Source organism: Epargyreus clarus, unplaced genomic scaffold (genome assembly GCF_041222505.1).
Source record: "Epargyreus clarus isolate Ecla_fem2 unplaced genomic scaffold, WU_Ecla_fem_2.2 ptg000012l, whole genome shotgun sequence".
Lineage (NCBI taxonomy): Eukaryota > Metazoa > Arthropoda > Insecta > Lepidoptera > Hesperiidae > Epargyreus > Epargyreus clarus.
Genome location: NW_027332220.1, coordinates 459,469 through 487,339, shown reverse-complemented (window position 1 = coordinate 487,339; position 27,871 = coordinate 459,469). Strand labels below are relative to the sequence as shown.

The 27,871-nt window shown below is 38.5% G+C and overlaps 1 protein-coding gene across 3 annotated transcripts in view; it reads left to right on the top strand.

Annotated features, from left to right (window-relative positions):
- The window catches only part of LOC140746040 (calcium/calmodulin-dependent protein kinase kinase 2), a 216,432-nt gene extending 188,561 nt beyond the window's left edge, over window positions 1–27,871 (top strand). For all 3 annotated transcript variants that reach the window (XM_073078021.1, XM_073078024.1, XM_073078022.1), the window contains 8 exons: window positions 1,527–1,580; window positions 2,386–2,556; window positions 4,846–4,993; window positions 15,657–15,847; window positions 21,606–21,821; window positions 24,383–24,550; window positions 25,273–25,418; window positions 26,168–27,871. In XM_073078021.1, coding sequence (XP_072934122.1) covers window positions 1,527–1,580; window positions 2,386–2,556; window positions 4,846–4,993; window positions 15,657–15,847; window positions 21,606–21,821; window positions 24,383–24,550; window positions 25,273–25,418; window positions 26,168–26,417 — 1,344 coding nt within the window. In that variant the 3' untranslated portion in view covers window positions 26,418–27,871. The remainder of the gene's footprint in view (window positions 1–1,526; window positions 1,581–2,385; window positions 2,557–4,845; window positions 4,994–15,656; window positions 15,848–21,605; window positions 21,822–24,382; window positions 24,551–25,272; window positions 25,419–26,167) is intronic.

The window sequence follows — 27,871 nt, the reverse complement described above, 5'->3', positions numbered from 1 at the left end:
TGATTGCAGATGTGTATAGGCTGTACCCACTTACCTTGCTAACTTTATATTATAAAAAAGTATCGTAAGGTCGTTTGTTCATCGCACCGTCACCGAGCCGATACCGAGAACGAGATTATTTTGGTACCGATCTTAAGATGTCGTGACGGCGATAATTTGTCCACCGCGACCGATATCAGCGATTTATTTTGTTCCAGCTGTCACACGTGTGATGGCAGTGTATGGACAAGTTCTAATGTGTTTTACATCGCCGGCACATCCGCCCGTCAAAAACTCGGTGCCGATCTAGCGGTCACGCCGATCTATTCGGAATATCGGCGGCCGGGATGACTGTGCTCGGATGACGGACATGCGGTGGACAAGCTACTATAGTAAATGTATGTAAGCTACTTCAGCGCCGTCATTAATTATCGATATCGGTTCGGTGACGGTGGCAGTGAACAAACAGCGTAAGGGTCTCTCCCTTATATGAGGCGTGCCAACAAAGCTTTTCTTCTTCTAAGTTCTGCTTTTTGCTTCTTCTAAGTTATAAAAATAACCTGTAACATAATCAACCTGTTGACTTCCTTTCTCACAAACCCCTAATTTGTGTGAGTTTTACATTTACTTCTGTTTGAAGTTAAACTTGCTAAATATTTAAAAGATACGAATACAAACCGTTGTAACAAAGTCCAAGGATTACGTAACAGACAGGCCTAATGGACTTCCGTTCCGCAAAGTAAAGGTGGGTACAGACTAGTAACGTAACATGCAATGTAACACGCAGTGAACGAATATACCGTCCACATCGTCGCAATGTATCATGCAATGTAACAAAATTTCCATAGTGGAGACGCCCTACGTGCATGCACCGTGCACACTACGCGCGCGAACAGTACCCTTACCATAAGTTTTTACGTTTTGACAAATATGACTGTTTTGGTATTTGTTTACGTATTGGCCCATACTATTTCCAAGTTCTGACACAATCAGCTAGGCGCGCTGATTGGAAATTGTATGGGCAAATACGTAAACAAATACCAAAAAAAATTGTATTTGTCAAAACGTAAAAACTTATGGTAAGGGTACAAAGCATTTCTACTCGTGCGCGTCGCGATACGCCATTTGTCGGTTTTCTCCAAACACAAAGGGGCGCGTATGGTGCACGGAGCGCTAGTGTGGACGGGTCGTGTGTGTCTATACTGCGTAAAGGTACTGTCTTAGGTGTTCTCGACAAACTGAGCAGTACCCTTACCATGAGTTTTTACGTGTCGACAAATATGACTGTTTTGGTATTTGTTTACGTATTGGCCCATACTATTTCCAATCAGCGCCGATACGTAAACAAATACCAAAACAGTCATATTTGTCGACACGTAAAAACTCATGGTAAGGGTACAGATGCGAATGTGTACATACTCAGTAAGTGCGCGCGCTGCGTCCACACTTATGAAATGCTCGCTTCATATTACATTGCATGTCACACAGCAGTCTGTACCCACCTTTAAGATTCGCTGAGATTTTGTTGAAAGATGTTTCCTTTTCAGGGGTCGTACGGCATCGTCAAATTGGCGTATAATGAAGAGGATGATACACATTATGTGAGTTTTATAAATATTAATAAGAGAGTGCCTGTAAATTGAACGGTCCAAGATTCAAATCTCAGGCACCTCTGATTTTTCAGGTAAATGTCTATTAGAAATTGAGTAACATTTATTTAAACAAAAAAGGAAACCTTAACTTACACTTTTGAGTTCTTTAAATTTGAAAGTTTCTGAAAGTTGTGTGAAATATACATCAGAGAGTCAAACGAGATGACGTCCTATCAACAAAGAACTTAAACCTTAAAGGGATTATTATATCTGTGTACACACGGAACTTTAATACTATATGGAGCTGATTACCTAATAACAGCAGTGTTAGGCGCTGCTGTGTTCCGGGTTGAAGGGTAAGGTGGTAAGGGAGACAGACTTTTCCGAGGCGTTCCAGCTTAGTCCTCAGGGGTAGCGGCGCATCTGTGGCCGACCTCAGATAGGAGTATCTAATCCTATCTGGGGTTGATTACAGATGTCCATGAGCGGCAGTAGCCACTTACCATCAGGTGGACTGCATGCTCGTCAGCTACTCCTATATTATAAAAAAAAAATGTTCATGGACGGCAGTGACCCTATCAATTGGATAACATGCGCTTGGTATTACAATCCCATAAAAAATAATAGAAATATTCAAAAAAGAACTCTTAGCGCTATTGTGTTCTAGTTTATAGCGTGTGATGAGGCATCGTACTCGTAGAATAACCCAAAAAAAAATTCAACAGTAAAATAGACCATGAGTTAGACCTGATAATATCAGACTAAATAACGATAAAATGCAGGTAAGATTTTATGTAAATTTCCATTTTCACAGGCCATGAAAATTCTCTCAAAACGTAAGCTGATGAGACGCGCAGGGCTCTTCGGGAGGGCCCCCCCGCGGAGGCCAGGCCCGGGCCCTCCACCAGACCCTCTACAAAGGGTGTATAGAGAAATCGCTGTGCTCAAGAAATTGGACCATCCTAATGTAGTTAAATTAGTTGAGGTAATCACCGTTTTTCACTATGTAAGGTTTTTTTTATTAATCTGAATTGATTCGCATTTTTTACAGGTTTTCACAAAGCTATTATTATCTATATTTATTATTATTAGCTATATTTTGGTTTTAAATACAGATTTAATAAATGTTTTCGGTGGGTCAATCTAGCTTTTAAGACATTGCGATTGGAATCTGTGTCTAGGAGCTAGTCTTCCCACTATGTAAGATTAGGTTAGGTTAGGTTACGTTACGTTATGAAAGGTTAAGGATTGATAGATTTTAATAGGAGAATTGGGTTTAAAATGAATACAATTACGCCCTGCCCTGCAACCACCCAATAAACAGTACAATTTACATACTGTTTTATATATTAATAAAAAAATATCCGTAGTCCCGATAATATAGCGCCCCCAAAGAATAGCATGAGGTTCTATCTGGTAGAAGTCCATCATAACCTCAAGTATGCCCCGAAACAGAGGTTTCTAGACAAAAAATATTAATATAAGTCCTAAATTTACATTTAATTTTCTTAAAATTGAGACCTTCATCGCCCTATATAATTTTAAAGTAGGTATTTAATTAATAATCAAGAAATTTTACAAGAACCTATTTCGGACGCCAAATTCAAAAATTTTTCATAAATATTCCAGTACCTTTTTAAACCCCGCATCTATACCTACAAAACTAACATTTATAAAAGTACTAGTAGTGCCCGTGGCTTCGCCCTCGTTAAAAAAAATAACATGATATATATATAATTGCAAAAATTGTACCTTCATTGAAACGCCAGTGGCGCCATCTGTCGAAAATTGGTCGTACCAACTCAGAAACCTTCGTGAGCTCATGCACAATAACTTTGCTAAAGATCATCACATGATCAAATGTACAGTTTACGATTCCTTAAAGGACATACAGACAAACATTCATTTCTATACACAGAAAAGCTTTATAAACTCAAGCTTATTTAAATAAACTCAAAAATTCAAAAAGAGGCTATGTAACCTATTATTTTCAAGACAAAGAGAATCTTAAAAACAGACCTGTGACTAAATAATGAGCAAGTTCTGAGAACTGTCAGTTTTAAATCTGCCCTTTTTGAGCCTTAGAAAAATGTAAGTAATGTTACGAAAAGTATGTTTTTTTTCTTTACATTAATCTTATATATAAAATCTTATATATAGAAGTTTGAATTTTATATCAACATCATCATCAGCAACCCATTACAGTCCCACTGCTGGGCTCAGGTCTCCTCTCACAATGAGAAGGATTAGGCCATAGTCCACCTCGCCGGCCAAGTGCGTATTGGTAGACTTCACATACCTTTGAGATTTTTTTTTATAAATCTCTCATGTATGCAGGTTTCCTCACGATGTTTTCCTTCACCGTTGAGCAAGTGATAATTAATTTCTAATACGCACATAACTTTGAAAAATTAGAGCTCGGACCGCTCTATCGAGAGGCTGAGTTTCTTAACCACTAGGCTATCACTGTCTATTTTATATACAAAATATTTATCGTAAGTTTATGAAATTATGGTTATGTTTAACATTTTGACACGAGAATTTTATATATAGGAGTACGGTAACTTGTTAGTTATTTTTGTACACAAGTAGTTAGGTGTTCATAAAAGGACATAGGGTACTTTTTATCCCGAAACAAGGACCGTTCCCCAGGGAAGACTAAAACTTGTAGCTGCGAGTGTAGTCGCGGGTAAAAGTTAGTATATAATATATATTTGCCATATAAACAAAAAGATGTTAAGGTTGAACAACCCTTATCACTTAGGGCTATGAAAAATAGATAGTAGCCGATTCTCAGACCTGCTGAATATGCATAGAAAATTTGGTGAAAATCGGTAAAGCCGTTTCGGAGGAATACGGTAACTAACATTGTGACACGAGAATTTGATATAAAATTACTAATCTGATAAAAGCAGTGATAGCCTAGTGGTTAAGAAACGCAGCCACTCGATCGAGGGGTCCGAGGTTCAAATCCCAGGCACGCACCTCTGATTTTCAAATTTATGTGCGTATTAGAAATTAATTACCACTTGCTTAAACGGTGAAGGAAAACATCGTGATGAAACCTGCATACCTGAGAGATTTATAAAAAAAAACAATCTCAAAGGTATGTGAAGTCTACCAATACGCACTTGTCCAGCGCGGTGGACTATGGCCTAATCCTTCTCATTCTGAGAGGAGACCCGTGCCCAGCAGTGGGACAGTAATGGGTTGATGATGATGATGATGATTATGATGATGATGATGATGATACTAATCTGATTCTTTCTTCCAGGTCTTAGACGACCCAGCAGAAGACCAATTGTACCTAGTGTTCCAGCTGTTAGAAGGCGGCCCGGTGATAGACATCCCGACTGAAAACCCGTTGACAGAGGAGGTGGCGAGGCGGTACTTCAGAGACACCGTGCTAGGGGTGGAATATTGTGAGTGAGGTGCTTGGTATAACTTGAAGAAATTTTGTGTAAGGTGATCTATTTTTAGTGATAGAACCCTTTCAGCTTCGACCCCGTCACCATCGTCAAACTTTTTCTGCCTTATAACAGCTCTGCTGGATTCTGGTTTGAAACATGTGGTAAGATAGGTTGGAAGGTGGGAGTACCCTTTGTGGTTCGACTCCGGCGGCACCAACGCCACACCTATTTCGGCCTCATAACACCTTTATAAACTTTGAAGAAATTCAATATTACCATTGGGCGCTAATCTGTTTGTTACAACACACTTTACATAACAGAAATAGATGTGAGACCTATCATTTACCGACGATATAGTAACATGTAACATCCCAACACATTCCATTGTTTATTATACAAACAGAATTGTTGTCGACCAACAAAGAGTCCCCAAAATTACAAAAACCCAAGCTTTGAGCACAAAAAGTTTACATTTATATTCCCAGACCCTGCAGCATTCCCCGACATGTTTCAGCAAAATATGCGGGCTTCCCACAGGATCCTGAAATTATAATTGGCCAAGTACGAGTAGTATGCACGTGGAGGGTTCCGTACCAAAAAAATACATTAAGTTGTATTTTTATTATCATGGCAGCGATATTGCCATATATGAATTGTAAAAATCTTAACACTTAACCATCTTCCTACGAGTATTACGGGTGAATAGTCACTACGAAAAATACCGGTAATTTTTATTGGGTTACCTTTTTATTTTTAACTCTTTTTAGTATTTGTTATTATAGCGGCCATGGCAACACACACTATAATAATTTCAAGGGTGTACCATTACGCTGTTTGTCCACCGCCACCATCACCGAGACGATACCGATAATTAACGACGGCGCCGAAGTAGCGTACATACATTTACTATAGCAGCTTGTCCACCGCACGCCCGTTACCCGAGCACCGTTATCCCGGCAGATCGGCGTGACCGCTAGATCGGCACCGAGATTTTGACGGGTCCATGTGCCGGCAATATAAAACACATTGGAACTTGTCCATACAATGCCGCACATGCGTGCCAGCTGGAACAAAATAAGTTGGCGATATCAGTCGCGGTGGACAAACTATCGCTGTCACGACATATTAAAATCGGCCCCAAAATAATCTCGTTCTCGGTATCGGTTCGGTGGCGGTGCGGCGGACAAACGACCTTACAGTTAAGAAGATAGAACCCTGTAATAGACGGGCGGACAGGAGGTGGCTTAGTAATAGGCTTCCATTTTTATCCCTTAGATACGGAACCCTAAAACGTGTCATTATATGCTTTGTAAATTGTTGCCCGAATATTACGTCGACGTAAAGAATCTCGTGAAGCCAAAGTAGCTTATGAAATAAGATTTTTTACGAGATGAGTTCGTAAATATCACATTCTTATACAAAATACTTTTATCTCGTGGAATTAATTAATTTCGAAGTTGTATGTAGGTACATGCATTTTAAAAGTAAAATTTTGAAAAATACCCTTAATAAGGATGTTATGAGACCATACAGTGACCTGATGGTGTCTACTGCTTATGGACATTTATAATCAACCCCCAATAAGATTAGATTCCTACCTGAGATTGGCAACAGGTACTGCTACTCCTAAGGACGTTGGAAAACCGCGAATAAGTATGTTTCCCTTACCACACCCTTCAAACACACAAAACAGGACACAGCAGCGCTTAACACAGCTGTTATAAGTTGAAAGTTGAAGCTGAGAAATAAGTGTGGCGGTGATGCCGCCGAGTCGAACTACTAAGGGTTCTACCACCTTTAAATCGGGATTTAAGGATAGATTAATGTCTGACAGTTTCTAATAATTAAATTATCCACAAGCACACCGATATTTGACGTATTTACAAAGTACGGAAACGCGCATGAAATTTAATAACAAGAGGTTACCCAGGCAACTCCCGACTGAGCTCGACATTGCCTATTTGGTTACTGTCTACACAAGCGCGCTTCAAGATTTGACACTACGACTATTTCAGGGATGTGAAAAAATATTCGATATTTGTGTAATTTATGTATTAGCGTTTTTTTTTTACAATTCCATTACTTGATCGATTATAATTATTATAATTTGAGAGCAAATTTCCTAACATCATATTTCAGTAACTGTTAACGACAGTTAAAACGGCTCGCCTGGCGAGATACCTTATATAAAATAAATAAAATAAAATTAAAATAAGTATAATATTTAATATTGTAAATGTAGGTATATATGTGTAATAATTCATAAATAATAGAGTACCCGTAATGTTGGTAACACCACGCCGTTTTCCCGCGCGAAGGGACGGCGCGGGGCGGGAAAAAAGCGCGCGCGCACCCAGTGAGTCCCAGTGTGGCCGACGAATCCTTTAAGCGCACACGCGTAGTGTCTCTCACGAGTGTATTGTAAAATAAAGTTACCGTTATCCGTTGCTTTCTGTGCATTAAACTAACCACCGTTAAACTGTCGCTGTGTGTTGTGTAAATAAATAACTCTTTTACCTCTTCTACCTCTTGTTTTCGTTTTTACCGACCTACTATCCGCTATATGGAAGTGGTCCATCGTGCCGGATCGAAACTGAAACAAGAAGAAGCATGCCATTACCTCGAACGCCGCCGCGAACTATAGTGACGCGCGCACAAACGAAGAAGATGGGGGAAATGGCAAAAGAAGAAGAACAAATGAAAAGAGTTCAGTCGGATAGCGGCCATATTGGTACACGCGCCGCGCAAGGACGCGCCACACGAAGTATTTCCCGCGCTTCGTTCGCTTCGTTGGCGGCGGCGCGGCAACTAGAATTCGAAGCGGCGAAATCAAGAGCTGAAATCGAATTAAAAGAAGCTGAAACAGAAGCAGCAGCACAGATCGCTTTAAGAAAGGCGAAAATAGAAAAAGAGTTATTGGAGAAAAAACTCGCAGCCGATTTGGCGATGTTAGACTCGGCATCAATACGAGACAGTGAGACGTCTCATGAAAGAGTGCAAGATTGGTTGGAGTCGGCAGCTGCTCCAGGTTCCTTACCTGATAGGCAGCTCATGGATCACGCAGGCATGGACACGCAATGTGCCATGGCGGAGCTAACCAAGGCTATAAAGGATGCTGTTGTCAGCGCATCCTCATCAAACAACAATAACCAGGAGCTCCTTTCGAGGCTAGCGACGTCCAAAGATCTACCCTTGTACGCAGGAGATCCCCTCGAGTGGCTACAATTTAAAGAAGCCTTTGAGTCATCGACACGTCTGTGTAAATACAATGACACCGAAAACTTATGGCGATTACGTAAGTGCTTACGTGGTGAAGCAAAAGAAGCCACATCTTCTTTATTGATGAGCGCCACTGCGCCTAAAGAGGTAATAGAAACTCTGGAATTAAGATTTGGTAGGCCGGAAATTATTATGCAAAAAATAACCTTGCAATTAAGAAAATTGCAACCGTTGCCACAATCTTACCATAATGAAATTGTAAATTTTGCAATAAAAATTAAAAATTGTGTCACAGCTACTCGCATGCTTCAACAGCTGGATTATTTAAGAAGCCCGCAATTGTTAGCCATTATAACATCGAAGCTGCCCACCCTTTTAATTACTAAGTGGGCTGAATATGCATATCACAAAGAAGATATCCCGAAGCTGGAACTATTGAGCACCTTCCTTTACGAAGAAGCACAGAAAGTGGCAGCGGCGGGAGTCAGTCACATTTACTACCAAAGTGATACTAGAATAAAACCATACACCACACATAACATCAAATATCAGCATCATCACCCTGTGTTAGCATGTGCAGACGCCAGTGATAGCCCTAATAAGTGTAATTTCTGCCGACGATATAGCCACAAGCTGATGGAATGCGTGAAATTCAAGCGTGCCCTGCGTAAAGACCGATGGCGATACGTGCGCTTAAATAAACTCTGTTTTAAATGTTTGGGAGCTCGTCACGAAGAGCATACAACGTGTACGGCGGAAAACTGCGACATCGATTCGTGTGGTGGACCCCATCATCGGTTGCTGCACTGGACGAGGACAGGAGCGACGCGCCAAGAACCAACCGCGCCGGTCAACGATGCCCAGTGTCCCGAACGTGACCGAGAACTCGTTGCCCACGCGACCGCGCCACAGTGTTCCGAACTAAGTGTACCTAAAACAGAAAATAAAACAATTAACTCGCAAAAAATTTACCTTAAAATAGTGCCAGTTACCGTATTTGGACCCAAACAAAATATTAATACTTACGCGCTGCTAGACGACGGTGCAACGGTGAGCCTCATATCAGCTGACATCGCAGATAAGGCTGGACTACACGGTGAGAGTGTTACCTTGCGTGCGACTAGCGCGTGGGACTCCGGCGAGTTGGTATGTAAAACTGAAATATTAAACTTTGACATTAGTAACAGTGATGGAAATAAATTTAAATTACGCGCTCGAAAATTAAAAGAATTAAACTTACCTGTGCAGTTTACTAGTGATATAAACTTTAAAAACTTTGAGTGTATGCCTAATGTTAATTATGATTGTAACACTGTAGTAAAACCTACATTGTTAATAGGTCAAGATAATTACGATTTAATTGCGCCAATTGTATGTAAAAGGTATAAGTCAGGTGGGCCGTTTATTACGCAAACATTATTAGGTTGGTGTGTGCACGGGGCCTTACGCCAGGTACCTACGCGAACGCGGCAAAGCAGCGACGAGCGCCCGTGGCGCAGTGGCCGCGGCCGCACGCTCCGAGGTTTAGTTCCGAATTCGGAGAATGTAGACGCGAACGCAACACCGTACTCTGTAACAAACGACGCTTCTACGGAACACTCACCGTGTCTATATACTTACAGTGGAGATACACATAATAATAATGATAATTTGCATGAATTAATACGTCTTTCTTTTTCACTTGATTCAATTGGAATCTGTAGTAAACCGCGCGAAAATGTTGACGAGTTGAAAGCTATACAAATTCTTAACGACTCGGCGAAATTAATTAACGGACAATGGACCGTGGGTCTTCCGTGGAAGGGCGATTTTTCTGTGATGCCGGACTCTTATCCTACAGCTTTAAAAAGACTTAAATCTATCGAACGTAAAATGTTATCTGATTCGGAGTTTGAATTGCGGTACCGGGATCGTATTAATCATTTACTTGTAAATAATTATGCGAGAAAACTTAGTGATGCCGAATGTACTGACTTAGTATCTAAGCGCATATGGTATTTGCCGCATTTCGGGGTCGATAACCCGAACAAAAACAAGTTAAGATTAGTGTTTGACGCAGCTGCTAAATGCAACGATTTTTCACTAAACGATTTTTTACTTCAGGGGCCCGATTTATTAAATTCTTTGTACGGAATAATGTTTAGATTTCGCGAACATCCGATAGGCGTAATAGGCGACATAAAAGATATGTTTTTACGTATTAAAATTCAAAGTGATGACCAACATGCATTAAGATTTTTATGGAAAGAGAAGGATAGTGATATAGTAAATAAATACGCTATGACATCACTTATCTTTGGGGCTAATTGCTCGCCGTTTGTAGCTCAGTACATCAACCAGACCAAAAACGCCTCTCGTTTCCAGGATCAAATGCCAGACGCTGTTCACGCGATACAAAACAACCAATACATGGATGATTATATTGATAGTTTTTCGGATAAAAGTGTTACTTCAAAAATTATTAAAGATATTTCATTTATTCAAAAACAAGGCGGATTTGAAATGCACGGATGGTTAACCAATGAGCCTTCAGTATTATCGGATATTCCTAAAGATACTCTTAATGACAAAGCCATAAGGTTCAACATTGACAATCAACCGGAACGGACACTGGGACTGCTATGGTTCCCGAGTGACGATATGTTAGCGTTCGACTTGTCATTTAAACGTATAGTTCAAGATATTTTGTTATTTAAAAGGATACCAACGAAACGTGAAACATTGAGTATAGTAATGTCCATCTTTGATATTCACGGATACTTAGCACCATTTACTGTCAATGGAAAAATTCTTATACGCGAAACGTGGAAGAAAAACATTCAATGGGATGACGAACTTGATAAAGATCTTTATGATTTGTTTAAGAAATGGATAGGACAGGCTAAAGAAATTAATAATATTAGAATACCGCGGTGGTACTTCCGCGGCGATACTATGAATACAAGCGACAGCGAGGCAGTGTATGAGCTTCACATATTTTGCGATGCATCGCCGAGTGCGTATGCAGCCGTCGCGTATTGGCGCAAACAAACTGTCGATGGATGCGTTAGAGTCGCGTTCATCGCTAGCAAATGCAAAGTTACTCCTACGAAGTCGGTTTCTATACCGCGACTCGAACTGCAAGGCGCAGTATTGGCATGTAAATTAGCGGAGAGCATTAAAAGGGAGCATCGTTTACGTCCAACTTCAATATATTATTGGACTGATTCAACAACAGTGTTATATTGGATAAAAAACCAGTGTAGAACTTATAAAGTTTTTATTGCTAACAGACTTGGGGAAATCGACGAGTACAGTAGAACAAACCAGTGGTATTATGTCCCTACCGGCTCCAACGTAGCCGACCTAGCAACCAAAAGTAGCAACTACGTATTGACTAGTGATTCGGTGTGGTTTTCCGGACCTCCGTTCTTACATCAGCAATCCTCCTGCTGGCCGCAACAACCTGAAATAAAAAACAATATTAGTAATGAAATATTAGAAAAAGTAAATACTGTAATTCAAAGTAATAAAAGATGCGACTTACCTGTGCCGGACCCGAGCCGGTTCTCCAGCTGGCTGCGGTTACTGCGTGCTACCGCTACCGTTTTACTGAGTGTTGAAAAATTTAAAAATAAATCTATTAACGGAATTAACGCGGATTTAATGCGTGAAGCCGAAATATTGTTGTTGCGTTATTCGCAATCACAATCTTTTCAAACGGAAATAAATTTATTAACGTGTAAACAAGAAATTTACCGCGACAGTCGTTTGCGAACACTTACTCCAATAATAGATGAAAATAATATTTTGCGTGTAGGCGGGCGAATTGAAAATGCGCAAGGTGTAGACCAGTTAACCAAGCAACCCATAATTTTGGATGGCAAAGATTATATAGCTCGACTTATAGTAACGCATTACCATGTGAATGCAAGCCATTCGGGTAACGAGATGGTAGTTAACGAAATGCGTCAAAAGTATTGGCTGCTTAAATTGCGGCCCACGATCAGATCTGTTGCCAGACAGTGTTTGATATGTCAGTTCAAAAGAGCTTCTCCCAGACCACCACGCCTTGGCGATTTACCAGAGTGCAGGTTGACTCAACGTCAGAGACCGTTCACAATGTGTGGTGTGGATTTGTTTGGCCCTATAGAAGTAGCAGTAGGCCGTCAAAGGCATCACCGGTACGGCGTTCTTTTTACGTGTTTAACCGTGCGAGCTGTCCACTTAGAAGTAGTATCTTCCCTCACGACGGATTCTCTCATCATGGCGCTGCGCCGAATGGCCGCTCGTAGAGGATGGCCCCACACTGTGTTCTCCGACAATGGAACTAACCTTCGTGGAGCTAATACCGAGTTGAAAAAAGCGTATCAAGAGGTGGTTTCTAATCAACAAAGCTTAATATCTGAAGCACTTAATAAAGGAGTACAGTGGAAATTTATACCTCCTGGCAGTCCGCATATGGGGGGCGCCTGGGAACGGCTTATACGAAGCGTCAAGACGGCCTTAAGAGTTGTGTTAAAACAACGGGCACCTAAAGAGGAGACGTTGAATACTTTCCTGTGTGAAGTCGAAAGTATGATAAATAGCAGACCTTTAATTCACGTTTCTGTAGACCCGCGGGACCCAGAATCTTTAACGCCTAATCATTTTTTGTTAGGTTCTTCTTCAAACCTACCTCAATTAGGAGTCTTCGATGGCAGTGACGAGTTCCTGCGAAAGCAATGGCGTTTTGCCCAACGTTTGGCAGACCTTTTTTGGTCACGGTGGCTGAAAGAGGTCTTACCTACCTTAGTGCCACGAAGTAAATGGTATCGCGAGGGCGACCAATTAAGAGTTGGAGATGTCGTGGTGGTCGTTGACTCTACCTCTCCACGCAATGTTTGGCCTAAGGGCATAATCGTAAAAGTTTATCCCGGAGCTGATGGTAGGGTAAGAGTCGCGGATGTTAAAACCAAAACAGGGGTTAAGAAGCGTCCAGCTTCGCGTTTAGCGTTATTATTTCGTAATGAGTGTCGTAGTCACGACACTGAGGGGCAGAATGTTAACGACAGTTAAAACGGCTCGCCTGGCGAGATACCTTATATAAAATAAATAAAATAAAATTAAAATAAGTATAATATTTAATATTGTAAATGTAGGTATATATGTGTAATAATTCATAAATAATAGAGTACCCGTAATGTTGGTAACACCACGCCGTTTTCCCGCGCGAAGGGACGGCGCGGGGCGGGAAAAAAGCGCGCGCGCACCCAGTGAGTCCCAGTGTGGCCGACGAATCCTTTAAGCGCACACGCGTAGTGTCTCTCACGAGTGTATTGTAAAATAAAGTTACCGTTATCCGTTGCTTTCTGTGCATTAAACTAACCACCGTTAAACTGTCGCTGTGTGTTGTGTAAATAAAAAATACGTGCGGCACTCGGAGACTGCCGCGGTAAAGCTATTGCATAGCATTTTTTATGCTATGAAAACGCTCAGAAGGAATTCCAGAAATACAATATATTCTTCCATAATCATCAACATTTACATTAATACATCTTTATCCACTATTTTATCATATCTCCATTATATAAGACATTGCAAATATCAGCTGACATTTCATAACTCCAAGCAAGAGTGAACATTCTAAAATATAAAATAGAAAAGTATTTAATAAGTGACGTAAAGTATTAACAACCAGCAATATAAATGGATCAATGCGATGTGCCTGTGACATTTGGCCGAATGTTACAGGTACATCGCATTTTTCATTAATAAATGCACTGTGTTTATTCATATTTAAAACACTTTGTACACAAATTATTTGTACCATAAATCATAATGGCGTTTTGATTTTGTGCTGTCAAGTCTGTCAGTTGTAATTGTACGTTTAAAAATAACAAACACTCTTTTACGTTATTTTATCAATCCAGAATTCAACATAGCTTATGTTGATAAAACATATTATTTTGATAATATGGTAATATAATTTTGAATTTTATAATGGGTATATAAAATATACTTCACGCAATTTTAAGATTTCTGCACGGATTATAAAAAAATGTGTATTACTGCCATCTGTGTTCAAGTTGACGAATTAAGGTTATCAAATAAAATAATAAGGAATGTAAAACTGACTGACTGACTCTGACTTCATAATGGACTATGGAGTCTACCTAATCTTCGGATGACGACTCCGAACTCCCATTTAACTCTTGGGTTGGTGTAACTGCGGACTTGTACCTTATCACCTTGTCCGAACTCCTGCGTTGGCGGTGCATTGTAATGTAATCTGGATAGTGGGGCGGATTTCTTAAATAAGGCATGCATATAGGTTCTTACCTCTCTGCCGAACATTAACTGATAAGGTGATAACTCTTTTGTATTGGGTGTACGTCTCAAGCGTGCCTTGACAGTTAACAGTTTATCAAATAAACTTCCGCTCTTGCTGATATAAAAGAACATTCAGGTATTAGCCGATTATTTTCTTTTTGTACATTCAAAAATTTAAATTTTAGCTGTATATATTTCTTCAAATTCGTACCTGTATTTTATTTCCTCTTCAAAATTTTCTTCTTCTGTAGGCCATTCAATTTTTTCTTGAATCGCGTAGAATTTGTTCAAATTTTCTTGTAAAGAATTCAGTCGTATATTTATTTCTTCATTGTCAATTTTTTCTATTCCCGAAATGTAATTTTCGGTTCGTTTCATTAACCCACGTAATGTGGCTCGTATTTCCTTATTGTTTTTTAGTTCATTCGACATCTCGTCGCCAATATCAAATAAAATAATAAGAAATGTAAAATAATACTTTATTCAATTATATCCATATTTTTCTATTGACAGTCAACAACTCGGTTGCCTGGAGACTTGATAGTTGGATATCAAGTCTCCAGGCAACCGAGTTGTTGAAAGGTGTTACTTATTTTCGTTACGGAATTTCTCGATTCGGTCGCCGCGCTCAAAGCCCGCGATAAAAGCTATGCAATAGCTTAATAACTCTTTTACCTCTTCTACCTCTTGTTTTCGTTTTTACCGACCTACTATCCGCTATAGTAACTATCGACGTTTTCTTTTTTTGTTACTTCGGCGGCAAATTATAAAATTTTAAGAGTGGCTTTTAATTTATTATTCCTACAATCGATTAAATAAATCGATTGTTGTGGAAATAAAAAACTTAATCGAATATAATCAGTTTTTTTTTCAATAATCGATTAAGTTTTTGTAAAAATAATCAGTCTTTATTATTTATGTAAAAAAAAATATACGTGTCGAAAAGATAACCTCTCTTCTTTGGGAAGTCGGTTAAAAAATAATCAGTCTATCATTATTGTAAAAATAATCAGTCTTTTTTCAATAATCGATTAAGTTTTTGAAAAAAATCGTTTATTAAAAATCTATTTTTTCACTCGTTGTAACATACTTCTATTTCTTCCGCAGCATCGATTATTACAATTCAATTTTTCGCATTCTCACATTTTCTCCATTTCCTCCGCAGTGCACTACCAACGCATAGCTCACAGGGACATAAAGCCAGCGAACCTGCTGCTGGGTGAGGGCAGGGTGCAGCTGGCGGACCTTGGCGCGTGCGGCGAGCTGGCGGGCGCTGGCCGGCTGTCGGGCGCGGTCGGCACCCCGGCCTTCAGAGCCCCTGAAGCAGCGGCACCAACTGAGAGATATAGTGGAGAGGTTAGTTGAAGTTAGGATTTTATAAACTTGTAATTATGATAAAAATAAAAACGCGACTTAAATGTCTTCTACAATTTAGACGAATCCAAGGACACCTTATATAAATTCTGTCAAGCCGTTTGAGCTATGAGAAATACCAAAATCTGACACATATACAGTCAGCTTCAAAAGTAGATGAACAAAAGGTGTGTGTTAAGGTGCAAAATAGCTAAGGTCACTAATATGATATATCATTGTTCAGCTACTTGTGACACTGTAGTGTTCTTCTACATTTGAAACTTTACGACGTTCATCTACTTATGGAGCTGACTATACTTACATACGTCGAAAAACATTAACCTCCGCGTTCAGGGAAAAGCTTTTTGAAAGCTTTATATTTTTAAAGAATTCAGAATCTTCCTGTTTTTTCTACAGGAACGAAACATGTAAGTCAGTGGTACATTTGGCGTTCAAAGAGAATTCTGTAAAGAGTCTACTTTGCAAAAGATTGCGAAATTTGTAACAAGCCTCATAAAAGGAGCCTACCAGTTTCAGCGCAATTTTTGTTTCATTTTTTACGTATGTAGTTTATATAGCACAGTGGATGTATAAGCGAAAAACCTTCTGAAGCGGTGGTAGTTTTTTGACTTTCAAAAAGTGTTCTATAATTTGAGATTTGAATTATAAATTTAAAAGTGATGAGTTATTTATTTATATTATGTAAATCTCAAATATTCAGAAGTATGTTATTTAAGTTGTAAGTGTTTATTAAACTTAAACTTTAATTTATGATAGGTTTATTAAATTTAGAATTGGATTAATAAAACAACTTTGTTTTTTCAGTCATTTTAACCGACTTCGTAAAATTGTGACTCTATTTTCCACTATGTGTATTTTCTTAAAAATATACTAAATTAGAGCGTCCTAATATACTGTATAGATAACACAAAAACATATTTTCAGTAACAACATTACAACACAGAGTATTTGGTAAATTGAGCGTAGTATACTGAGTAAAATACCGTATGTGAAGCCAGTGGGTACATGTAGCAAATTAATTAATTCCCAGTATGTATAAGGTATATCTTGTTCCTAAATTAACTACACTGTGGTGTTACATTAATTAACATGTAGCAGTGATCACCTAGTGGTTAAAATTCGGCCTCCCGATCGAGGGGTTCCAGGTTGGAATCCCAGGCACGTACGTCTGATTTTTTGAAGTTATATGCAGGGCCGTATTTTAGGGAGAGCAAACAGGGTGTCAGCCCCCGGGGCCTCCACAAAAGAGGGGCCCCCACAATAGAGACGTCGTTTTTTTTTAAATAAATTAAATTATATATAATATGTGTATATATATATATATATATATATATATATATATATATATATATATATATATGTATATATATATATATATATATATATATATGTATATATATATATATATATATATCTTTTCCTTTGATATTTTTTTCGCTATTTTACCTTTATCTACAGTACTTTGTACAAACATGAATACTAGAAGAATCTACCTGCGTTTCGCAATAAAATATTTATTGAAAAACTCAACTGAAAAAATTGTTCATTTTATTCGGAAAATAATTTGGGGTCAGGGGGCATCCACTCCTTTGTTGCCCCCAAGGCCTCTAGACCTCTAAATCCGGCCCTGGTTATATGCGTATAAAAAATTAATTATCACTCGCTTCAACGGTAAAGGAAAACGTCGTGAGGAAACCTGCATACCTGAGAGATGTTTAAAAAAATGTTCTCAAAGAAGTCTGCCAATACGCACTTGGCCAGCGCGGTGGACTATGGCCTAATCCTTCTTATTCTGAGAGGAGACCCGTGCCCAGCAGTGGGACAGTAATGGCTGACGGCGATGCAAAAGAGTGGGGTGGTAATGGATCGATGGATATAAATGAACAGATATCAGCCTGTAAAACATTAAATGTTTAATTATTTCGAACACGTGCAAAGTTCATAATTAAATTGAATTTATACATGAAACTGGAATAATTAGTGTGTCAGTTGGCTATCTCGAAATAACTTTATATTCTGAAGTTGAAAATACGATTATTATTTACGCTACTCTAACAAAACTGACATAATCAGGATTTTATGCAAGCAGTTAATATCAAGCAGTTTTTATAATATAGGAGCAGCAGACGAGCATGCAGTCAACCTGACGGTAAGTGGCCACTGCCGTCCATGGACATCTGTAATCAACCCCAGATACCCTTGAAGAGCTGCAACGCCTAGATATCTCCATTACCACACCCGTCAAACCAGAACACGGCAGCGCTTAACACAGTCGTTATCGTTTCATTTGTGCCCCAGTGCTCGGCAAGGGCCCGTTCTCATACAGAGAGGTTTTAGACCATATTCCACGGATGGCAAAGTGCGTATTGGCAGATGACATGCACATTTGAAAACTTGTTTTGAAAAAAACTGTCACGAATGTAGGTTTCTTCATACTTTCTATTAAAGCACGTGATAACATTGAGCTTAAGAAGAAGGTGAGGTCTAGGTACTAGTTGAAGTAAATGCAAAAAAGGTATTAAGGTATCACGTAGAAGGGCTCAAGGAACTGAAAGTTTTCTTTACAAACGCTCCACAGGCTTGCTAACTTAGTAACTGAGTTAGAGTTAGTTAAGATAGTGTATTGGATAGGAACTTTCCAGATTAAACTTTTAAATTTTGTTTCTGCTTTTTTCGCTGAAAAACTCAAACTCAGAATACAGTTAAAGGGCATTTTTCTTGTCATCATACCGGTCTGACGCGTCCCAGGTCTGACGAGGTCCCAGGTTTGATCCCGGTTGGACAGATATCTAAATGATGAATTTAGATTTCTGTTTCTAGATCTGAGTGTTTTGTCCCTGTAGTTCCGGGACTAGAATAGAGCTACGGTATCCCCTGCCTGTCGTAAGAGGCGACTAAAAGGGGGCTTCCGGAGTTGTGGGCGGCAAGAGTGGGAGTTTGAACCGTCCGGAGAGCAACCCCGGGAAGGACGGCGGCATGTGTGGTCGCATGCCGTCGTGAACACCAGATGTGCGGGAGGAGCGTAAAATGCTCCCCCCAGGGCAGAGCCCGACCGGGGCATCGCGCTCGGAGGACTCCGGTTGTGTTCCATCGGAGATCCCGGAGTTCTCCACCAAGTGCAGAGGACGGCCACCGGGGGGTTTTAGTGCGGTAAAAATCCCACATAACCCGGCGTCGCTCCCACGTCGTCGGGTACCTTTCGAAGGTTTTGAAGGTTTCTCCCTCGTCAAAAAAAAGGTTAAAAGCATCGTAATATCTAGAAGTTAAAAATCATCAAGAACACAACAACACACAAAATACATAAACAACACATCTTCAGATTTCTGAGGTTTAATATTTCCTCGGCATTAGCATTCTTGGCATATCAGAAGCACTTAATTCAGTTGCTTAGCCCGTTTTACATAAAACGCGAGCTTTTGAAAATCTAGGCCAGATCTCCAGACCCGCGAAAAGAAAATGAATTGGGTAAAAGACAAGGTAATTCAATATTTTAATCTAATAATAAATGTCTCTCGTGAGATGGACACTCAGATTTATTATCATGAATTCATTATGGGACTGCTGAGTACTGATAATCTAGAATTATTTTGTGGCTTAATTTTATTTAAAATGGTTTTACCGCAAACTCTTTAGTTATGTAGATATGCGCCTACATATTAATTGTTTATGTATTATGTGTTAATGGTATGTTATTGACATAATAATTATAAATGTTATTTGACGTAGTTTAATCGTAGCTAAATTTTTTCCATAACTACGAAATTTTAAGGCATAGATGAGTAGGCAGGTAGGTACCCAAGTTCAGGATGTCAGCCTTCCTTACAATGTATTCCGTCCTCGTTAAATCGTGTGATAATTAAATTCTCATACGAACATAGTTTTGAAACAACCAGAGGGTATCTGGATTCGAACCCCGGACCCTCATTGTGTAAGGCCAAATTTTATATTACTAGGTTATCACTTCAATTCGCTACCTGTGTTAGAACTTTTCTTGTCATGCATGTTTACGCACTAGTTTCCCATTCGCCCATGCATCCTATCATTTCATAGATACTTTTCCTGTCATGCGTATCCCATGCACGCAGTTACAAAGAGACTGCAGCGAGTTCACGTGTGCGCGTGAGACACACATGCGGACGTGCTCGCGTGACAAGAAAAATTAAAAAACGCTTTCCACACTCACAGCCCCACACAGGATTTAGTGTCGTGGGTGCCATGGACAAACACAGACGAATACACAAACACTCAGACCTTTTTTTTGGTTTTCGAGGGGGAAACCTTCAAAAGGTACCCGACGTCATGGGAGAGACGCCAGGTTATGTGGGGCTTTTACCGCACTAAAACCCCCACGGTGGCTGTCGTCGTCGTTTGATGGAGAACTCCGGGATCTCCAACGGAACACAACCGGAGTCCTCCTAACGCGATGCCCTTCTATCGGACTCTGCGCTGGGGGGAGCAATTTACGCTGCTCTCACATCCCCTAGTGATTACAGCGATATGGGACCACACCAACCGCTGTCCTTCCCGGGGTCGTTTGCTGAACGGTTTGAGCTCCCACTCATGCCGCCCGCAACCCCGGAAGCCACTTTAGTCGCCACGTTAGTGCGGTTCGATCCAGGAGGCTCTACCACTCTTGTTTCTATCTTTAAACAACAGTTTTAGATTCACTATTTAGTCCGTGGGAAAAGGTTCTTTTAAGTAATTTTTAATTCGTAAGTAGTTGTAGAATCGGAAACTATGCATTTGATCAAGTGATGATCTTTAGCAAAGTTGTTGTCCAAGAGCCCACGAGGTTTTGGGAGTTGGTAAGACAATTTTCGACAGATGGCACCACTGTCATTCCAATGCAGGTACAAATTTTCCGTTTTATGTATGTCATATTATTTGTTTAAAATGCGGGCAAAGCCGCAGGCACCACTAGTTTATTATAAATAAAAATAACAAAGAAAATGTCGAACAAAGATAAAACTTAACATCTCTTTCCATATTCACGAGATCGCATAGTACGTACGTCGTGTCTTATTATTAAGCTGATAATTACTTGACAAAACTTCTAATTTATTTACGAGTAGACATCCTCTCGTATAAGTTTTAAGTGTTTATAGCTTGTAAATGTAAATAGGATGACTGAGTTAAGCAGGTGTTAAAACTTTGTCTTTTGTGCCTGAAGGTACAATGAGCCCTAATGTAAACTGTCGAATACTTAAAGGATTTTTGGTAAGAATTATTATAAAACAGTATTATTCATGTTGTGTAAGTGTTTAGTTTATAATCCAACATGATTACTAAGTGGCAATTGTGGGCACCATGATTGGTAAGCTTCGCACACCTTTGAAAACTTTTAAAAAGCTTTTATTTTTGACTAACTGCAAATTTCCCTCACCGTTGAAACAAGTGATAAATATTGTCAACACCACAGTATAAAATTAAAAATAAAATGAATTTTATTTTTGTTTCTTATTTTCAACTTTTGTATGTAAATTTATTAGATTCAGCCTATCACGCTGGAGACCTGGGGTACGAATCCCACCAAATGTTTCGAAGTGATGCTTATATCGAGAAAATAATTAATTAATTATTGTGTTCTTTTAAGATATCCGATATACTTCGTTAAAAAATCGAAATATTAAAGTTTTCAATGATAGCATTAAAGTAAATTTATACGCAAGCCATACTAATTTCGAAAACACCCGCCTGGAAACTTCGGTGTAATTACCTTCTACCTTTTTTTTGTCCCCAGGCAGCTGATATCTGGTCCCTAGGCGTGACACTCTTTGCCATGGTGACAGGCAGGGTTCCCTGGTCGGGGCCATCATCCAACGAGCTGCAGCGACGGGTCCTAGCTGAACCCCTGACCTTCCCGCCCAGACCACCTCTCTCGAGACCGTTGAAGAAACTCCTCGCCAGAATGCTGGATAAGGATCCGGTTGCCAGGGCTACGTTACAAGAAATTAAGGTAACATGATTTCTACGAAGTTTCTTTATTTGATAAACTCCCCCGTTTTTGTTGTACTATTGGGCTAATTTTTTGCCGCAATACTTCTTTGTTCAGACGCGGCCCTGCGTGGAGCGTTCCCTTTACCGAGATAAGACTTGGTTTCCAGGCCCCTGACTAGACATATATCTCAATTTTCAACTTAGATTTATGTCGTAAATCTGGATGTTTTTGTCATGTGTGTCATTGTGAATGTTCAACGCACGGGATTCCAGTTTATGTGACTGTTAATACAGAAAATGTGTTATTCGTATATAACGTGTGTTAACAATTAGGTGGGCGTGGTTCGACTCCTCACGCACCACCGCCACACCTATCGCTACTCATAACAGCAGTGTTAGGCGCTGCTGCATACTGCATACCCTGAGGCGTTTTAATTTAGTCCTGAGATATAATCTTATCTGAGATTAATTACGGGCATCCATGGGCGGCAGTCACTTACCATCTGGACTGCAAGCTTTGCCACTTCTAAATTCTAAAAATAAATGCTCTTAATTTATTTTATCTCTACACAAAAATACCTTTGAAAATGACTAAAATCATCACAAATCATTTTTATCGCCGCCCTCAAGCGCGACCCCATCACACCTGACTCAGATCATTCCGCAAATCTCCATAACGATATGGTTATTATGGTGTTATGGAGACAAATGGGCTATACAACAATTGAGCGGAGTAGGCGGAATATCCAGGAAAATTCCGGTAGGAATCAAGAATTAGGGTTGGCGATTCTGGCGGAAAATATCGATTCTTGAATCGGTTTGAATCGAAGTGTGACATATCGATTCATAAAAAAATCGAGGTGTAAAGAATCGATTCTCCAAAAATCGATCTTCTATATATTCAAATACTAAGGAACTAGAAAACTAGGGGGAAAAAAGGCCGTCAGTACCAAACACTCACTCAAACAAGTATCCGTCAGCAAAAAAATGTCTATAACACATTTGTTAATATTCAATCAATTTAGAAGAAAACTAATTTCGATTTTATAGGATGTTATATCGATTTACTGAATCCATTCCTGAATTTCGAAAATAATAGAAATAATCGAATTTTTGCTCAATATAATCTATTACTTTCTAACGATCGCCATCCCTATTAAGAATTGTTTATATAATACAGATATATGGGAATGTACAGTTGGGTACAAATAGTGTGATTTGGTTGTCTTTTTACTCGCTTTATATTAGCTTCACTTGTATGTTTGTCAGTGAGTAACTCCGTTTTTCAGTAGAAAGAGATCAACATACATCCTTATCTTACCCTGCATGTATGAAAGAATGAAATGAACACCGAAAGCTTTTTAGTTGATTTTTTCATAAAATCGTGTTTTTCAGTTTTTTGAACTATATTTATTCTGCTCTAAATGTAGTGAACATCCCCTTAAAGTTGATTTAAAAATAAATTTCCCAAAAGCTAACCAAAAATTTAATATTTCTTCACACCTGCCTGAGTCATAAAAAAATCTAATCAGCATTCACAAATCCGCTGCAAACATTACACTTCTACCATTTACGTAAGATTCCTAAACTGTTCTTATCTTATAGCTTTTACTAATGGACAGTGTGTTGTTCCTTTGTAATATCAGCAAATTGTTGTTGTTGTTGTTAGCACTTCAAATTTACGATGACGGTAACGATTGTTTGTGAAGTCATCAAGGGCAAAACGTTTGGGTCAAAACTCAAATTTACCCTCCTCAAATTACCCTCCATTGTTTGAGTATGTACGACTTAAGTTTGTAAACTTCCTACATTAGTAAGCCTTACAACATAAGGCCAAATTTAACAAAAACAGGCAGGTACACACTGTGTGTATTATTTATAATATATGAGTAGCAGACGAGCATGCAGTCCACCTGATGGTAAGTGGCTACAGCACTTAACGCTGCTATTATGAGGCAGAAATAGATGTGGAACTACACAGGGTTATACCACCTTCAATTGTACAAATACATTTTTCAGTTTCAACCTATTTTTACATTGGTACAAATCTAAATGAGAAAGACCTACAGGTCTTTGAATATCACGAAACTTAAAATTATCATACTTGAGTATTTTATTACCATAGCATCTTCAAATTGAGCTGGTTGCTTTTAAAGTTAACAAAAAGTAATTTAAAACGACGACATGACAAAATTACACAAAGAAGATTTTGTTCAGTACATTTTTTGCAAAACAATTTTGAAAATGATGATTTTGAAACTAGATGTTGAAAATTTGAAAACTTACAACTGTTGTAAAAAATATTGTCTTTCTCTAATTCGAGACCTTTGCCCACAAGCGTGGCTAGTTTTGGACGTCTGTAGGCCCTGGGGCAATGAAGGAACGGATGCCCCTAATTATTATCGGAATAAGAGGAACACTTTTCGGTCACATCTTTCAGAAAATTATTGCTTAAATAAAATTATTTCAAGCAGAAATACATATTACAGATATTATCCGCTGTTATAAAAATGCTGTGCTTATAACGACGCTGCTAACATCCAACTACAAATGCTTCCTTTTCCATCTTCATAATTCCAGGACCACGAATGGGTGACAGATAGCGGTAAAGACCCGCTGCCTTCAGAGCAGGAGAACTGCCGCCTGGTGGAAGTAACTGACGAGGATATGGAGCGCGTGGTGACTTCCATACCGAACTTGTCCACGCTGATACTCATCAAGACCATGCTGAAGAAACACAGCTTCCAGGTAAAGGTTCCTTCTGAAGTTGTCCCGACCACCACTTTTCAACCAAGAAAACAGGTTGAAAAGAGTGGTAATACTAGTATATGCAATATTCCAAGTTAGTCCTCAAAAACTGCAACCAAAAATAATTTCAAATTTTACTTCTATGTATCAGAGGTTTTTTTACTTCATTGCTAGACATAAGACATATTAGTTTTTTATTAATTTAACGTAGCAGTCTATCTTACAGGCTTACAATAAGTCTTGTTTTTTTATTGGTTAACCTAACGATTAAGCAGTCCTGCTACCTAATAGAAGGTAGTCAACGCCGCCTATGGACATTTGCAACACCAGAGTAGTCGCCAATGCATCGTCGGCTTTGAAGGAGAGCTCTTTTTGCACCTTTTTTGAAGAGCCCCATGTCATAGCGCTCCGGGTATACCTCAGGAGGAAGCTCATTCCACATATTACACGTTCGTTGCAAGCACGTCCGTGCAAACCGAACCGTGGAGGACCACCACGAGTCACGAGTGGATGGAATCATCCTTCGGCGAGTGGTGCGATATAGGAATGGTGACTTAGGCACCAGGTCAAACAGTCGTTACTAATATTTTTTTATCTGTGACTAACACTATAGGGTTTTGTATTGTACCTGAATTGACGGCCTTAGTACTTCCACCTACCAAAGTCATAAATTTGATGGGTAAAGCTTGTTGAAATAATTTAGCAAACTTGCACATTTCCAGAATCCATTCCTCCGAAGCAGAGAGGGCAGTGCTCGTCGGGAGTCCGGGGACGCGGGCGAGGGTCCCGAGGGAGACCGCCCGCGCCGCGCGGCCCTCTCGCGCTCCGGCCGGTCCCTGTCCGCACCTGGGAACTATCTTACTGAAAGGTAACCTTTCCTACAAACTTCTTTTTTTTAGATAAATGTAAAGCAAGATACTGGAGCTAATGCTTTATTAATTATATGTAAAAATAATGGCATTTAAAAAAAAATTAAAAAGAGAATAATTATTTTTATAATTAAAAAAGACAAACCCACTGAGTTTCTTACCAGATCTTCTCAGTAGAGGTCGCGTTCCGATCCGGTAGTAGTTTAAGAAAATATTGTAACTGACAATTTGTAAGTGCCGCCGTTGGCCTATACAAATAAATATATTTCATTTCATTTCATTTCATTTCATTTCATTTCATTTCACATCATTTCATTTCATTTCATTTCATTTCATTTCATTTCATTTCTACATAAAGTCCTTCAATCTATCAGTAATTAAAGTAGGTTTTAAGTAAAAATATTATAAAACATAATACCTCTACCGCATGTAGAATCCGCATCATACAATATATTATGTTATCTAAAATTATTGAATCAACTTAAATTTTGACAAAAACCTAATTTTAAGAAAACCTCTTGAAAATACATTTCGTAGAAGGAAATAATATCTCATACTCTATACTTCAAAATCAAAATTTGCTCAATCAATACTTGCTCATATTTTTTCAAGTATCAAGTGTTTGTCATTTCTATTTTACTTCATAACTTAAATATAATTCTTTACAATTTACTTCGTTAACTCTGAATAACATCAAAGGGAAATGTTCTCAAAACGTATCTTTGAATAAAAACTGGCCCTGTTTCAGCAAACAACCGTCATTCGACATCGCTTTGGAGTCCGTCGCGGAAACAAAAGAAAAGGTCCCAGAAACGAAGGAAAACGCGAAACAACCTCAACAAAACAGACAGAACGCTCAACAGAAACAAAATTCTCAACAGAACAGGCAAAATTCTTTACAACCCAAGCAAAATTCTCAACACAGCAAGCAGAATTCTCAACAGAGCAAGCAAAATTCTCAACACAATGGTCAAGAGGGTAAGGAGTTGAGGCGGTGATGCCGCGCGCCGCGCTTTGCGCTTAAAGTCTTACAATTTTGAACTATTTGTCAATCTATTTGTATATTGCGTAAAATTCTCTTCAATTTCATAGATAAATGAATCTTTAAAATATTTTCAATGGGTAGACACTGCACTTTTTTTTGGACGAAAAAATATTGAAAATGGAATTGTATGGTGAGAATCGTTGACAACAACATCGAAAAAACGGAATAATAGATGTGGGTAGTCCATGATTTGTATATTTAAATTATTTTTTAACTTCTTATGTATTTTTTTAAGCTTAACACAGGCTTAAAATCTTTACATTTTTGCTCTTACAACTTTATGCAAGAAAAATGCACAATTCATTTGCAACACAAAGTTATCGCCGAAATAATGTTTTTTTTTATTTATATACAGGACGTAAAAATATCAAAACTAAGGTCAAAAGGTTTATTATTATAATATTCACTTTGATCATAAAATTTAAATATTCTATAGTCAATGGAAAATAAAATAATATTTTTACAACCTGTATATATTTCTCTATTTACATGGTAATGGGTTTATTTCTTATTTTCTTAGGTTTAGTAATTTTGACGAAAAGTGAGGTTTAGCAATTACGGCATCAGCGTGAAGTACTGAAATGATATTTTTATATATCTAGTTAGTTGTCTAGTTAGGTATTGTGATTTATATATAAATTTTAATGTTTTCATTCCTCGGCTAGTCTGTGTAATTCAATTCAATGATATTGTAAATATTTTTTAAGATTATCCATTTTGCCCCTAGAATAAGGAATGCACTTATATTTTCGATTATTTAGATAATAAGGACAACATTTTTGAACAATGATTAATTTGATTTTATTGTATTTAAAATGAGTGTTAAGAAGACAAAATTATTCAGGGTGAATTTTTCAAATAGGCCTTCAGGGCCAAATCCCAAACTATAAGGTTTAGCGAAAAGGATTATCTTTTTTCTTCAAAATTTTCCTTTTCCTTTAATTTTTCATACAACATTACTTCCCAGAATTTGATCCTTATAAGCGACACTATCAGATAGTGGAATAATATAGAGGGTGTATTTTTTTAAAATGAATTTATTAAATGAACTCGTTCGATTCCCGGCTAAGGAAAAAGATATTTTAAAAACGAATGATTCAGTTTTAGTTTTTATAAAAATCGGCCTCGTTACTCCTTTCAGCATTTTTCGCTAATACTTATATTTTCGGATTTGACCCTAAAGGCCTATTTCAACGATTCATCCTGTATTTAAAACATGTGTGTTAAAAAACTTAATGCGATATTTATTATTACGAAAGAAAATGAACAATATGGATTTTACTTAAATGAAAGAAATAATGAAAAAGCACAAAAATACAATTTTAATAATAATCCAAATCTGTTTTTACTTAACAAAATTAATATTATTGTACAGTTAGCACCTAATGTACACCGTATATATATTGT